The 16,249-nt window shown below is 43.9% G+C and overlaps 1 protein-coding gene across 1 annotated transcript in view; it reads right to left on the bottom strand.

The window, feature by feature from the left end:
- Window positions 1–692: 692 nt before the first annotated feature.
- Window positions 693–16,249, bottom strand: part of KCNN1 (potassium calcium-activated channel subfamily N member 1) — a 229,710-nt gene continuing 214,153 nt past the window's right edge. Inside the window, exon 10 of the mRNA XM_040417469.1 lies at window positions 693–977. Coding sequence (XP_040273403.1) covers window positions 693–977 — 285 coding nt within the window. The remainder of the gene's footprint in view (window positions 978–16,249) is intronic.

Here is a 16,249-nt window from a genome sequence, read left to right as displayed (position 1 = left end):
TTATATATACATATTTATATATGTAAACACACACACGTATTTAAGACCAACCACTGACCAGTAACCAACAAACCTCTCTATGTCAGATGAATGTTTTGATTCCCTCTGACAATAACCAGGTTACATGCAATCCCATCCCATTCATATGTGACTCTAAAATATATTTCACTACCTTCATTTCTATATGTATGTACATAGTTTTTCTCCTTTGGCGGGGGTTGTTAAAAAAATATGGCTGACTGCTCATTACTTTTTAAAAACAGGAAGCTGCTAGGTTTAGAGCAAAGATGGTTATCTGAACCCATGACAGTCAGCTATAGAAGCTCTTTTAAAGAAAATAAATAGAATTTGGGAAAGGGTTTAACAGACTGATTTAGAAACTTATCTAGACTGGACTATACCCCATCACTGTACAGGGTCAGCCTGTGACAGAGAGAGGGATAATCGCGCCACTGCGCGTACTCTCGTGTGCGTGTTTACACAAACATTTTTATATATGTCTATTTTTTTAGTTTTTGATAGAACTTTCACTCCAGCATTTTCAAAGAACCCTCAGGGGTTAACAAATATCCAAGGCTTTTAAGAAAAAAAGCTGACATAATCAAACCACATAGTGGCTATGGATAAAAGGTGAGCTTGTTAAGTCTTCACTCCACCACTCCCACCGAAACTCCATCTGTCCTTTTCCCTCCTCAGCCGCTGTCTGAAGAGGTGTGCGGGGCAGTGGAAGGTGAGGTACGTCTACGTGGGGGGGTCCATGAATTGTCCGAGCTATTAGAAGGGAGAAATGGTCTGTGGGAACGCATGAGGAAGAGTTCTCCCTGCTCTCGGAGCAGAGCCTGAGCGATCAGCCCTGGAAGAGCATGGAGCGTGCCATTTAAGGAGTCAATCTTGGTCTCCAGGGTTATAATTCTCTTTTCAAGGTCATCATTCCGTTCTTGTAGTTCAGACATTAGGTCATACATAACATTCTGGGTCTGTGAAAAAAATCTGAAGAATTAATACTATTGTACAGGAAACTCAGATATTTATTTTACAATGGAAACTAAGAGCACATACAAATATAACACAGAGTTAGTAAAAATAAAAGATTTCAAAATTGCAATGTACATACAGTATAGAGATCTGCTTTTGGGGCTAAATTCCCAAAAGGGAACCTCTCTAAAGCCTTTGACTGGTTCGTGTTGATCTGACCCTCGCAGATGTAATTTTACTGTGGGATTTATATACAGTAGCAAGTACTGTATTCAATTCAATGAGAGCTATATAAATCTGCATCAAGGCTGCATTTACAGTAGTTTTGGGAATCCGACAGAGGATATGGCTACCGGAACTCACTGTTTTCAGCATTGCTGGATTCCCTTTGACTATAATGGGATCTGGTCAGGGCCATCTTTAACGTGGGGCAAAAGGGGCAGCTGCCCCAGGCCCAGTTGCTCCTGGGGCGCCTAAGGCAGCTGCCTCTTGAGCCCCGCTGGCCACTGGTGACGTGGGGGGCGGCGGCAGGGCACAGGGAGATGACCGCTTCCATTGTGGAAGTGCTCATCTCCATAGTCATCTGTATCGCCGTCCTCAGGACAGCGATACAGATGGCAGTGCTGCGGCGGGGCAGGGGAGGGAGAGGCGTCTCCCTTCCCCGTTCCTCTGATAGGCTGCAGGCACTAGGCCTGCAGCCTATCAGAGGCCGGTGCAGGCGGCGCAATAACATCATCGCGCCGCCTGAGCCGTACAGCGCGGGACACAGGCCGGAAGAGGCCTGCATCGCATCGCTGCCAGCCTGATGGAGGTAAGTATAAGTGTTTATTTTTTTTATATGGTACTACTACTAGCACATGATTGGGGGGCATATATGGGGGCACCTGTTACTGGCACATGATTGGGGGGCATCTATGGGGGCACCTGTTACTGGCACATGATTAGGGGGCATCTATGGGGGCAATTATTACTGGCACATGATTGGGGGCATCTATGGGGGCATTTGTTACTGCCACATGATTGGGGGCATCTATGGGGGCACTTTTTACTGGCACATGATTGGGGGACATCTATGGGGGTACTTGTTACTGGCACATGATTGGGGGCATCTATGGGGGCACTTGGTACTGGCACATGATTGAGGGGCATCTATGTGGGCACTTGTTACTGGCATGATTGGGGGGCATCTATGGGAGCACTTGTTACTGGCACATGATTGGGGGGCATCTATGGGGGGACTTGTTACTGGCACATTATTGGGGGGCATCTATGGGGGCACTTCTTACTGGCACATTATTGGGGTCACTATGGGGGCATCTACTGAGGCCACAAAGAAGGGGTATTTTTTATGGGGGAAGGGGGGAGAGGAACACTATGGGGGCTTCTACTGAGGCTACAAAGAAGGGGTATTTTACATGGGGGGCTCTGTATAGGGGCATTTTTTTTTACTGGGGCACATTATGGTGGGTACTATGGGGAAGGGGAGAGAGGAGTACTATGGGCTCATCTATGGGGGTCACTAAGAAGGGGTATTTTATCCTTGCAAATTATGAGGGACACTGAGGGCATCTACTGGGGCACTATATATGGGGCATTTTATACTGGTATATTATGGGGGCACTATGGGGACATTAGCTCAACTGGAGGCATTAAAGGGGGTATTTTTTGCACTGGCACCTTACGAGGAGTATTATTACTACTGGGGGGCATTATGATGGGCTTTATTACTACTGGGGGTCTATGGGGAACATGATTACTAGTATGGGCACTATGGGAGCATTATTACTTCTGGGGCACAGTGGGGACATGTTGGGGGCACTGTAGGAGCACTATTACTACCATGTGTGCTCTAGTAGAAAATGATTCCTATTGGTGGGACTTTTGGGAGCACTATTACTGTGGGGGCACCTTGGCACAATATCAGCTTACCACAATTATTTTTGGGGGACGTTATTGGCACTGTGTGCCAATAATTATTGAAGGGCACTATCTGTATGGTACTACTATTATCAGGGGGTGCATCTGTTTCTGCAGTATAAAATTGGGGAGCACAGTGGCACAGTATTGGGGGTGTTAGGATGATTTGTCCAGAAGATGGGAGGATGATGGAAAAGTAGTAAACCCAAGATTTTGTTTGTCAAACTGCAGAGACGAGAAATGGCTGAAAAATGGTGGTCTGGTCTGAAGGTCTGGAAGGAGAAGATGAGGAAAGAGAACATCTACATCAAAGAGATGTCACTGGATGTAAGAGGCATGTGGCGCTGTATTACCCTGTATGTAGGGGTGGATGGAGGGGTTAGTAGTACAGTACTATCTGCACATTGTAAAAAAAAAAAAAAAATCATCTGCGAAATACTATATATTTGTGTCAGAAGTTGTGTTTTATAAATTTTTACAGCCATATTACAGCCATTTTATTTGATACTTTGGTGCTGATTCTTTTTTTTTTATGGCATGCTAGGGTGTGGGAAGGTGGGATCCAGGGGGCCTAAGTAAATTCTTGCCCAGGGTCCAATCAATATTAAAGATGGCCCTGGATCCGATGGTGATTCAGACGATTTCCAGCATAAATGCAGGGTTTCGCACAGACAAATACCACTGCATGCAGCGTTTTTTGTCTGGTCAACAGCCAGCATTTATGCCGGAACAGACTACTGGATTAGCCTATCAGATTTCCAATGCAACTGTGAACGAAGCCTAAGTTTCCTCAAGTGGTGGCGGACCACTTAAAGAGATATTCCAGTAAAATAAAAGAGTTTCCCTGGGCAGCAAATGGTATAAAAAAAAGTGCTTAAACTCAACTCACTGATCACCTGCCAGTGCCGCTCTGGTGGTGCTGCAGGCCCCATTAAAATCTGCTTCCTGTTTGTCATGGCAGAAAATGGCTGTGAATGCCTGCAGTGATGATCCACCTCAGCCAGCGATTGACTTTGCATCAATCTCAGCCATTTCCAGCTGTATCAAGACAGGAGCAGAAAATGGAGAGCAACGGAGACCTTGGCACCCATGGAGTGGTACTGATGGGAGCCTGATGAGGTGAGTATAAGCATTTCTTTTTTTTTTATACCATTTTCTGTACAGGGGAACTTTTTTTGATTGTGCTGTAATATCCCTTTAACCTGTATGACTGAAGTGAAGATAGGTATTTTGATTTTCATATCTTAGGAACTGAACTCTAAGGATAAATTAATCAGAACCAGAGTTTGGACCTATTTCATGAAAGTTTTGGTAACAATTTTTATGTTTTTTTTTAATCCGTGTTCCAAAATGCAATAACGTTATTATTTTTCTGTTGACATAGCTGCTACAGGGCTTGTTCTTTGTAGGACAAGTTGTCTTACCTTATCAAATGGCTTTTATCGTGCCTAAAACATTAATATAAGCCACATACTAAAGTATGCCCTTTACCCACATTGCTTCATTTCCTGTGTTCAATGTGTTAATGCATGCAAGTGCAGCAGCTCCTGTCCTGGCCACCTTGTATCTGCACTTGTAGTTTGTGTAGAACAGCTCCTGGGCATGCACAGGAGCCTTGTTCTACCCATCTAGGGCAGTTCCTACCTGTGTACGGACAGAATGTACTACAGGTCAAGGGCTTGCTCAATAGCCCTGGACCTGTTATACACATTGTCTCCAGCTGTCATCTTGTAATAGATGACATGCAGTCAAGTTTCAGGGTTGGTGCTCTAGCCCTGGGGCTTTTCTGCCCAGTGAGGCAGAGTGATCGCAGCTGTCCCCTGATAACATTATTTTAAATTGGAGGGGGATGAGGTTGGTGAGGACAGTGCTGGAGACAAATTACTTAAGTAGGAGCCTTGGGAGTGTGAAGGAGTTAAGTCCCTCCACCCATATCAGTCAGAAAGTTCAGACGAGCCCAGCAGCAGCAGCCAGAAAAATGAGACAACCCCTTTAATAGCACCATCAAAAGTGGTTGTACAAGATAATTTAAAATTTCCTGCTTTGCTCTCTATGGTGCTGGTCCAGTCCTTCTGCCGCTGTTTGTTTATAAACTGCAGTGGTGACAGAGGTATGTACTGTGTATGCTGAGGACATTGCTTGGATGCAGCAGTTGTGCCATATACCTGCACATTACTGCTACAGTTTGTAAACAAGCAGTGGCAGGGCGACCGAACCAGCACCATAGAGAAAGTAGCTGAAGAAAAGGTATACATTTTTTTATTTATTTTTTGTCTATTGGAGGCCTTGTCCAGGGTCTTTAATTATCTTGGACAACCCCTTCTTTATATTCTGTAGTCTATAATGTATTGTGAAACTGTACAAAAATTATTTCTGGGCTGAAATAGAAAAATATGCCATTCAGTGAATGTTTTTGGATTTAGTGCTCACATGTGGTAAAATGACATAAGTATTCTGCGGGCCAGTATGATTACATTTAATAGTTTTGTTTTACTACTTAATAAAAAATACCATTTAAAATTGGTTTGGACTGCCATATTCTGACACCCTTAACTTTTTTTTAAATTTTTCATTGAATGTTTGGTATCAATTTGTGGTACAAACAACTGTTGATAATGTTTTATTCCTTTTTTTGGAAGAAGTGAGGTGTGAGATAAATAGCGTGATGTTTAAATATTTTGGACATTTAATTATGTTTATTTCATTATTTGTTTACATAATACATAGGGAAAGTTTTTTTTTGTTCATACATTTTTTAAAATTGTTTTATGTCCTCTTAGGCCGAGTTCACACGAACGTGTGTGACCCGTGCCTGTGCTGTGGCCCGCAAATTGCGGGCCACAATGCACGATCACCAGCCGTAGGTCAGCCGCATCGGATCGCAGACCCATTCACTTTAATGGGTCTGCGATCCGCCCGTTCCGCAAAAAGATAAGACATGTTCTATCTTTTTGCGGAACGGAAGTACGGGACGCAACCCCACGGAAGCACTCCGTAGTGCTTCCGTAGGGTCCCGTTCTGTGCGGCCGTTCCGCTATTCCGGACCCATTAAAGTGAATGGGTCCGCATCCGTGATGTGGAATGCACACGGAACTGTGGCTGTGTATTGCGGCCCGCAATTTGCGGGCCGCAATACAGCCACGGATCACACACGTTCGTGTGAACTAGGCCTTAGGGTAAATGAACCTATGATTGCTTTTCTTATAGGCTACAATACAATGTAGCATTGCAGTATCTGCTTCTGCCCTCTCTGCCTTCTGGTCACCTCCTTTTTGTTAAGGGCTCATGCACACTACAGTATGGCTTTTTCAGTGTTTTGCGGTCCGATTTTTAAAGATCCGTTGTTCCGTTTTTTGTTTCTGTTGTGTTTCCGTTTTTCCGTATACCATATACAGTATACAGTAATTACATAGAAAAAATTGGACTGGGCATAACATTTTCAATAGATGGTTCAGCAAAAACGGAACGGATACAGAAGAAATACGGATGCATTTCCGTATGTGTTCCGTTTTTTTTGCGGACCCATTGACTTGGAGCCAAGCACCGTGATTTGCGGACAAGAATAGGACATGTTCTATCTTTTCATGGTACGGAAATACTGAAATGGAATGCACACGGAGACACTTCAGTTTTTTTTGCTGAACCATTGAAATGAATGGTTCAGTATATGTACCGCATACTGAACTAAAAAAACGGCCAGTATACTGAACGCAAAATACTGTCGTGTGCATGAGCCCTTACCGTGATATTATGTGTCAGCAGATGCAGCATCAGAAACATCTGTCAAGGGAACATATTGGTCTCAATGTCACCAGCATCTAGTTCTTCCCTTTCTGTGCTGATTCCATGTAACAGAGTACATTTTATTTTAATTATGTAAGTTTGCAAGACCGCTCCTTTTTTGCAATTTTATAAAAAGTGACAGCTAATATAACTAATGACCATTTTTTCACACACTTAAAAAGTAGCAAGAGTGATTTAAAGTTACCAAATCACAAAAGTTTGTGCAAAAATGTTGTGCGACTGTACACCAAAATTTGTGACTTTTTGGCCTCATGCACACGACCGTTGTGTGCATCCGCGGCCGTTGTTCCGTTTTTTTTCATGGACTCAAAAATCGGAAAATACACCGTTTGGCTTCCGCGTCCGTGATCCGTTTTTCCAGTTCGTGAAAAAAATATGACCTGTCCTATTTTTTTCACGGACAATGGTTCACGGACCCATTCAAGTCAATGGGTCTGTGAAAAATCACGGATGCACACAAAATAGTCATCCGCGTCCGTGATCCGTGTTCGTTTTTCCTATCATTTTCAATGCAAACTTGACTTAGTTTTTTTTTTCATTTTTCATGTCTGTGGATCCTCCAAAAATCAAGGAAGACCCACGGAAGAAAAAACGGCGGCACTCACTCACTGACGTCACGTGCCTGCGCCGCCTAGTGGGAGGAGCAGGAGCGTGACGTCAGTGAGTGAGCGCTGCCCCCCGCACTGCCTGCTATTACCGGAGCTAACACAAAGTAAGATATCCCATATCCAAATAAATTATAATCCAAGTAAAGAGCTCAGCAATGAGCAATGATTAAAGTTAAAGTAGTTACTGATTAGTTTATAAATATACTGCTGTGAGCGGCGTGGCCCTGTATATTCTAACCCCCAGGCAAGCGTTCCTGTCACCATGGGAACGCCTGGGGGTTAGAATATACCATCGGATTTGAGTTTTTACGATCTCACTGAGCTCGTAAAACTCAGATCCGATGGTATATTCTAACCCCCAGGCAAGCGTCCCCGTCACCATGGGAACGCCTGGGGGTTAGAATATACCATCGGATCTTCTGAGTTACTCAGCCGCAAAACAAGCACCGGCTCTGCTTGGCCCCGGGCCAGCTCGGGGCCCCAACCAGCTCGGGGCCCCAAGCAATTGCTTGTTTTGCCTGTCTGTTAGCGACGGGCCTGGACCCACAATAGGAAGCCTCAGGCGACCCCCCGGAAAGGGCCGATCGACCCCCAAAGGGGTCGCGACCCCTAGGTTGAGAACAGCTGATTTAGAGCAACAAGGCAAACCATTAAGGTTTTAGGCTTTAATGTGCAAAATGTACAGCACTTAGTTAAAAAAAATAAACAAAAAGACATCCATTCATGTGCAAAAACAGTTATAAAATACAAAGGCGAAAACCCAGAAATTCTAATACTTAGTGTGTCGCATGGTAAAAGTCCTTTGCTGTCAAGGAGACAGGGAAGAAGTTGTACACAGTCAAATGAGATTGGGGCCCCAACTTGTGTCACATGAAAGGTCTACGGTAACGTATTGTTATGTCCCTTCAGCAAAACGGGTGGAGCTGGAGGACAACTTTCTGCATCCTGGTCCAAACCCTGAGGGTGGTGGTTCATTACTCATGCTCACCACACCTGCCAGCCAGCTGGCAGATATAAAAAAAAGTATGTCTTCCAATCCAACAGAGATACAGCAGCAGACATGCTTCCATAATTCATGTTTCATCATCATACAGATCGTACAGACACCAAATATGTGGACTTTATAGAAGGTGAGATCCTTGTTACGTGGGTACTCATGCAGTCAAGTATGGGGTGGTTGGGCTTCCTGTTAAACTGTTAATTAGGTATGCCGTCACACTCATTCCATAGAAATTCATGAAGCACCTGGACACTGTGTCACCATTCACAGCCTGTAGTCTAGACTCGAGGCTGCTAGGCTACATGCAGGAATATAAGTAAATATCCAGAGAAATTATGTAGATCCAGTGCTACAAGATAAAACATAACTTTTACTAGAAAACATTAAAACTGCATTACGCGATTTGCGGATGTACAGCTTAATCATAGCTCCAAGCTATGCTTTAACACTAAACGCATAAGTTAGGGGATATCATGCGGTTTTAATGTTTTCTAATAAAGGTTCCATTTTATCTTGTAGTACTGGACCTACATAATTTCTATGGATATTTACTGATATTCCTGCATACAGCCCAGCAGCCTCTAGATCACATGCTCTCTGAATGGTGACACAGTGTCCAGGCACTTCATGAATTTCTATGGGATCGAGCGTGAGGGCATACCTAACTAGAAAAGCTAAAATTTCTGGGGAAATTGGGTGAAGTGTTCTTGCCTCCACCAGTAGCTTACAACTGGAGTGGGCGGAGTAACTGGGTGGAGTGGCTTGAGTAACTGTTGTGTGGTTGGATTGGCTGGAAAGGTCGGGGTGGGTGCACCTAATCGTTGGGGTGGTTGCACCTAAGGGTCGGAGTGGGTGCACCTAATCATTGGGGTGGTTGCACCTAAGGGTCGGAGTGGGTGCACCTAAGGGTCGGGGTGGTTGCACCTAAAAGTCGGGGTGGTTGCACCTAAGGGTCGGGGTGGGTGCACCTAATCGTTGGGGTGGTTGCACCTAAGGGTCGGAGTGGGTGCACCTAAGGGTCGGGGTGGTTGCACCTAAAAGTCGGGGTGGTTGCACCTAATCGTTGGGGTGGTTGCACCTAAGGGTCGGAGTGGGTGCACCTAAGGGTCGGGGTGGTTGCACCTAAAAGTCGGGGTGGGTGCACCTAATCGTTGGGGTGGTTGCACCTAAGGGTCGGAGTGGGTGCACCTAAGGGTCGGGGTGGTTGCACCTAAAAGTCGGGGTGGGTGCACCTAATCGTTGGGGTGGTTGCACCTAAGGGTCGGAGTGGGTGTTTCCAAGTTTAGTGACTTTGCCATTGACCCTCTAAGATCAGCGGCAGTTTTACATTTTCCCATTAAAACATATGGCTGAAATTTGATTGGCTGTTGTAGACTCCGCCCACTTTTAAACATTTGAATTCTAGTCACCTATTAACCGAATATATTAAGTTTAACAACCCTGCCATTAACATTGTTGAAATGGCAGCAATTAAAAATTTTCTCATTGAAGTCAATAGGGAAAATCTGATTGGTTGTTTGTAGCTCCGCCCACTTTTTAATGTCCCCAAAATGTGAGAGAAATTTTGAGGTTGACCCCATGACTAAGTGAGCCAAGTTTGGTCAGTTTAACTCCGAAGCTGTATGAGTAACAAACGTTTGCATTTTTCCAATACAACTCTATGGGAGAAAAAAAGAGGTTTTCGGGGGTCCGCCCCAGGGGCCCGGAGGGTGGGATCGGTTAACAAAGCACAAGCAAGATACTCGGGTATGTGCCGACCAAGAGTGCAAAGTTCGGTATTTATACTCCTAAATCTGTGGGAGGAGTAACAATTTGAACATCTCATTATAGTCAATGGGGAGAATTTGATTGGTTCTGTGTGGCCCCGCCCACATTTTAGGGTCTCCGAAATGTTCTAACAAATTGCGCGTTGACCCCATGACTAAGTGACCCAAGTTTGGTGACTTTAGTTTCAAATCTGTGCGACTGGGAGCGATTTGAAAATTTTCCCTGTCAAAGTCAATGGGAAAAACGTGGATTTTGGGGGCCCGTCCCAGGGGTCCGGAGGGTGGGATCGGTTAACAAAGCACAAGTAAGGTACTAGGGTGGGTGCCAACCAAGTCTGCAAAGTTTGGAATTTGTACTCCTAAAAATGTGGGAGGAGTAGCAATTTGAACGTCTCATTACAGTCAATAGGGAGATTTTGATTGGTTCTGTGTGGCCACGCCCACTTTTCGGGGTCCCCGAAATGTGCCAAAAATTTTCGGGTTGATCCCATGACTAAGTGACCCAAGTTTGGTGACTTTAGCGTCAAAGCCTGGCGAGTGGGAGCGATTTGAAAATTTACCCTGTCAAAGTCTATGGGAAAAAAGGGGGCTTCCGGGGCCCGCCACGGGGGCCCCGGGGGTGGGATCGCTCCACAAAGTAATAGCAATCCGATCGGGAACAATCTGCACGTTTTGGTAAATTTTTGTCTATGTAGTGTAAAAACTGTGGGAGGAGTTAGGGTGGCAAATTTGGCTATAATAATAATAATATATATGTGAGATAACATTAAGTGGTCTTGCTATGCAAGAACACTTAATTAACAGTTCAAAATAGCCAAGTTGACTCCCCACCTGGTGCTAGTTTCTGACAGGCAGATGCTAATTGAATTACAACTGAGGATGCTTATCCCATGACTGACTACCACAGACTATATAAATATATATATATATACAGAGCGATTATGTTTATAATATTGTCCTGACTTTGCTGAGCTTTTAGGAAACAGTTAATTATAATTACACCCTTTAAAGGGGTTGTCCAAGTTATTGTTCTTTGTAAGTTTCTAGCTAACCAAATGTAAGGGATTTTCAATTCACTTACTTCTTCTAGTGGCCCCTTTCTCATAGTTCACTGAGGGTCACATGACCTGTGATGTCGGCTTCTTTCCCTGCTCTGATGATGTTCTGTGCACAAGCCTGAGGGAGCAGGAGGAGCAGTTCTGCTTCTGTGCACAGAAAGTCACTGTGAAGGCTGAGCTTGTTGGATTGACAAGCCACACCCCCTGCACTGGCCAATCTGCTGGTTTTGCTGTCTATCCTGTGTCTCCCCTCTCACTGAATTCTATATATATATCCATTTTAGCCATCAAGAGGAGTATGCCAATATTTTCTTGTTGTTTACAGGTACATGCAAAGTTTCTAGACACATAACTTAATAAACCTGGGCCTAAATGCAAATTTTATTACAGGGTCTCCCAGCTACTGTGTGCCATTTATAATACTAGTGTCTTTTCTTGTGGCAGAAAGGACTTTATGTCAACAGAATATTAAATTCCATATTCCATGAAAAATAACAGAAATATTCCAGCCAAAAAACATTTAATAATTGACAAAACTCTCAGCACCACTGGCTTATAGGCCGGGCATGTGTTCTGAAGTCTCCATCAATTTAGGGACCAAGTGTTGCCGCCTCCACCAACCTCTGTAGCCCAGGCTGTTATTTTGATGTACAGTAATTGTTAAAATCACAACTGAACTGGGAGAACCAACTGCCCTTTTTCCAGGCTGGCAAGATTATTCAATTCATGCCTACGCCCCATATGGAGTCACAGACAGCCTGGGCCACAAGCTAGTGGAGGCTTATGAAATGGACCATTGGAGTAAAATATGGCTGCAGAGGTAATTGTGGTTCATGCTGGGCCTGGGTTTTATAGGTGGGATGGATGCCCTAGCTTACTTTTTGCCAAACGGGCCTGCACTAACCTTAGTCTAGCACTGCTTTTTAAAAATACAAAAGGTTGTCAGTCATCAAGTGAAGCTACACACTTGGCAGACTTATGTTGAAAGCTGAGCACAGTATGGTGGAAGGTAGTCACTTTGTTGTGTTGTCTATAGACACAACAGCTATATCACACATGTATAACAATTAGAGATGAGCGAATTTCCCAAAATTTATTTTGGTTCAGATTGTATCAATTCTGATTTAGTTTAATACGAATTAATTTGTCCTGAAGCGAATGTGTCTCATTTGACCTGAAAAGTCTCGTATGACACTCTATGGTCTTTTACGACTGTATCCAACCGCTTTTAGTGCCAAGTCAGCATTAGTAATGTCAAACAGAGCGACATAAATGGCTACAGGTAAACAGATAAGCCAGTGGTAACAAACAGCCTGTTTAACCAGTTCTCTATTACTGACTATAGATTATAAATCTCCTAACAGTCGCAACTTATCTCTGAACGAACGTCCATTCAGAGATCGCAGCTACACGCTAATCGTGCAGCTGCTGAGCGAAGGGCCCACTGTCAGAGGCACCCCATAGAGAAGGCAGGGACCACTCCTCAGTGTCCCTGCCTTCTAGATCACACATAGCTTCCTGTTCTAGCCCCAGTGATCATGTGACCGGGAAACGGGAGAATGAAATAGTTGCCGGGTATTCCAAGACCTAGATCAGCTCTGCAGTGAGGTAGTACAGCATGTTATGGATCTGTATAGCCTGTCTGGGGGCTGTATTCACCTTGTAACTTGGGCTACTATATGAGCACAAGTTACAGGAGAAATTGGCGATTAAATAAATAAATGTTAAATGTTCCTCAAAGGTCTTTTATGATCTTATGTAGGACACAAAGTGTAAAAAGTCAAAAAAATGTAGATGTTAAAAAAAATATTTTTTAAAAAAAAGTTGCAGGCTTAATTTAAAAAAAAAAAAAAACATATTTGGTATCACTGCGTGAGTAACGACTGTCTCTCTAAAAATATCACATGATCTACCCCATCAGGTGAACACCGTAAAAAAATAAAAATTACCGGTATGCCAAAACAGCAATTTTTTTGTTGCCTTACCCCCCAAAAAAACCAAAATATCGAAAATCAAAAAGACGTATGTACCCTAGAATGATACCAATGAAAATGTCACCTCATCTCTCAAAAAATGAACCCTCAAACAAGACCATCGCCAGAAATAAAATAAAAAGAATGCCACATAAAAACATGATCCCCCCCACAAAAAAAAAATGCTTATTGTGTAAAGCTGACTGGTTCTGTAAAAATAACACATGATCTACCCCATCAGGAGAATGCCGTAAAAAATAAAAACTATGCCAGAACAGCTTATTTTTGTCATCTTGCCTCCCAAAAATTATAATACCAAGTGATCAAAAAGCCTTATGCACAAAATGGTACTGATAAAAAGTACTGTCTGTCCTGCAAAAGACAAGCCCTCAGACATCTACATTGGCAGAAAAATAAAAATGTTATGGATGTTAGTATATGGCGATGCAAATAGTTTTTAATAAAAAGTACGGTAATTTTATCATGCAGTAGGAAAACATGGAAAAAAATATATATAAATTTGGTATCGCCATATTCGTATCAACCTGCAGAATAAAGTTATCATATCATACATACAACATAAAAAATAAAAAAACACCAACAGAAATGCAATTTTTGCAGGTTGAAATTGATATAAAAAGCGATCAGAAAGCCAAATGTACCCCAAAATGGTGCTGATAAAAACTACAGCTTGTCCCGCAAAAAAAGAGCCCTCACAGGCCCTTACAATCCATTTCAACAAATTCCATTTGAGAAAATCCAGATTCCGCTCCTTCCCTTCTGAGCCCTGGCGTATCCCCAAACAGCAGGTTACGATCAAAAATTGGGTTTTTCTATACTCAGGAGTAAATAGGTAAGAAATTTTTTATCCATTGTGAAAAAAGAAAGTTTGGGTCTAAAGCACCATTTTCTTGCATAGCACTGAAAAAAAAAACTCTTTAAAAAATAAAATTTATTTGTAAATGCAATTAAAATTATGCACCAATAAGAAACCCCTAATAAATAATCAAGTACAAGTACTTGAAGTTTAACCCCTTAAGAACCTCGCCGTACATGTGCAGCGGAGGTCCGGTCCCAAAACATGACGCCCGCTCGCACGAGCAGCGAGAGCCATAGCTGCCAGGTTTCTGCTAGTTTAAATAGCAGAGACCCCCGGCTCATGTATGTGATCAGCCATAAGGCTGATTGCATAAATTTTTCCTTTCAGATGCCATGGTGAAATCTGAAAGGATCTGCACAGTCCGGAAGCGGAAGTCGCGCACTTCCGCTCCGGTAAAAGCGTTCCCCGGCTGAGATCCTGCATCGACTTTCGCGCCCTCAATCGGATCACGGTGAAGAACCGGTACCCTCTGCCTCTGATTGACGATTTGTTTTATCAGGTGGCAGGGGGCAGGATCTTCACCAAACTCGATTTGAAGGGTGGATATAACTTGGTACGCGTCAGAGAAGGTGATGAATGGAAGACCGCATTCAACACCACGGACGGGCATTACGAGTATCTCGTTATGCCTTTTGGTCTCTGTAATGCTCCTGTGGTTTTCCAGGAGTTCATCAATGATGTCCTCAGGGATTTCTTAGGTAGATTTGTTGTTGTCTATTTAGACGACATACTAATCTACTCGTCGAATCTTGTGTCTCATCGGAGACACGTGTGTCAGGTTTTCCAAAAACTGAGGGAGAACCGCCTCTTTGCCAAACTAGAGAAGTGTCTGAGGTAACAAAATTGTTTTTTCTGGGGTACATTATCTCAGAAAGGGGACTGGCTATGGATCCATCCAAACTTTTTGCTCTCTTGGATTGGCCTCGGCCTAAGGATCTGAAGGGACTGCAGCATTTCTTAGGCTTTGCCAACTTCTACCGCAAGCTTATTAAGAATTTCTCTGCGATAGTGGTACCTCTTACTAACCTCACTAAGAAGGGAGCTAATCCTTCAAAGTGGACGAGAGAGGCAGACAGCCTTTGAAACGCTAAAGCAGGCCTTTTGCACTGCGCCAATCCTTACTAATCCAGACACTTACCGACCTTTTGTCCTCGAGGTCGACGCCTCCGAGGTTGGTGTTGGGGCAGTTCTTTCACAGTATTCTGGGGTCCCTGAGAGGTTACATCCCTGTGCCTTCTTCTTTTGGAAGCTCTCTCCAGCCGAGTGTAATTATGACATTGGCAATAGAGAGCTTCTGGGAGTAAAATTGGATTTTCAAGAGTGGAGACATTGGCTAGAGGGTGCGGAACATCCCATTATGGTTTACACTGACCACAAAAAAATAGAGTACCTAGAGACTGCCAAGAGATTCAACTCCCGACAAGCTCGGTGGGCATTGTTTTTCACCCGCTTCAATTTTCACCTCACGTATAAGCCAGGTTCTAAAAATGTGAAGGCAGATGCTCTGTCCTGCTGCTTCCCTGAGGCTGCTTCCTTCCTGAGCTCTGAGCCAGAGACTATTCTTCCCACTAAATATTTTCTGGCCGCCCTAGGGACCGCAGAGTTAATGGAGGACTTGTCCTCTCTTCTCGAGCCTTCACAGGCAGAGAGTCCGCCTAACAAGCCCGAGGGGCGATGGTTTGTACCAGTTAACCTTCAGTTAAAGATTATCCAACAGCTTCACGACTCCAAGTCTGCAGGGCATCTGGGTGTTAAGAAAACACTTGCCCTTGTTAAACGTCACGTTTGGTGGCCCAGTATGTCCGTGGATGTTAAAGCCTACATCCAGGCATGTAGGGTGTGTGCTCGATGTAAACCGTCTCGGTCCGCCCCTTCTGGTACTTTGCTCCCATTGCCCATTCCTCAGGCTCCATGGACTCACATCTCCATGGACTTCATCACAGATTTGCCAAGGTCCTCTGGAAGTACGGTAATCTGGGTAGTGGTGGACCATTTTAGTAAAATTTTATCCCACTTCCCGGATTGCCCTCGGCCAGAGATCTGTTTTTGAATCATGTCTTTCGATTACACGGAGCGCCGGATGATATTGTTTCAGAGAGAGGTGTTCAATTCATCTCTCGGTTCTGGTGCTCTTTCTGCTCCCGGTTGGGTATAAATTTGTCCAGTTTTCACCCAGAGACCAACGGTCAGACGGAAAGGACTAACCAGACCCTGGAGAAATATGCTTCATGTCAGACTGCCAGGAGGAATGGGCCGCGCATCTACCCT

This window comes from Bufo bufo, chromosome 2 (assembly GCF_905171765.1).
Source record: "Bufo bufo chromosome 2, aBufBuf1.1, whole genome shotgun sequence".
Classification (NCBI taxonomy): Eukaryota; Metazoa; Chordata; class Amphibia; order Anura; family Bufonidae; genus Bufo; species Bufo bufo.
This window is presented reverse-complemented; position numbering and strand designations above follow the sequence as displayed.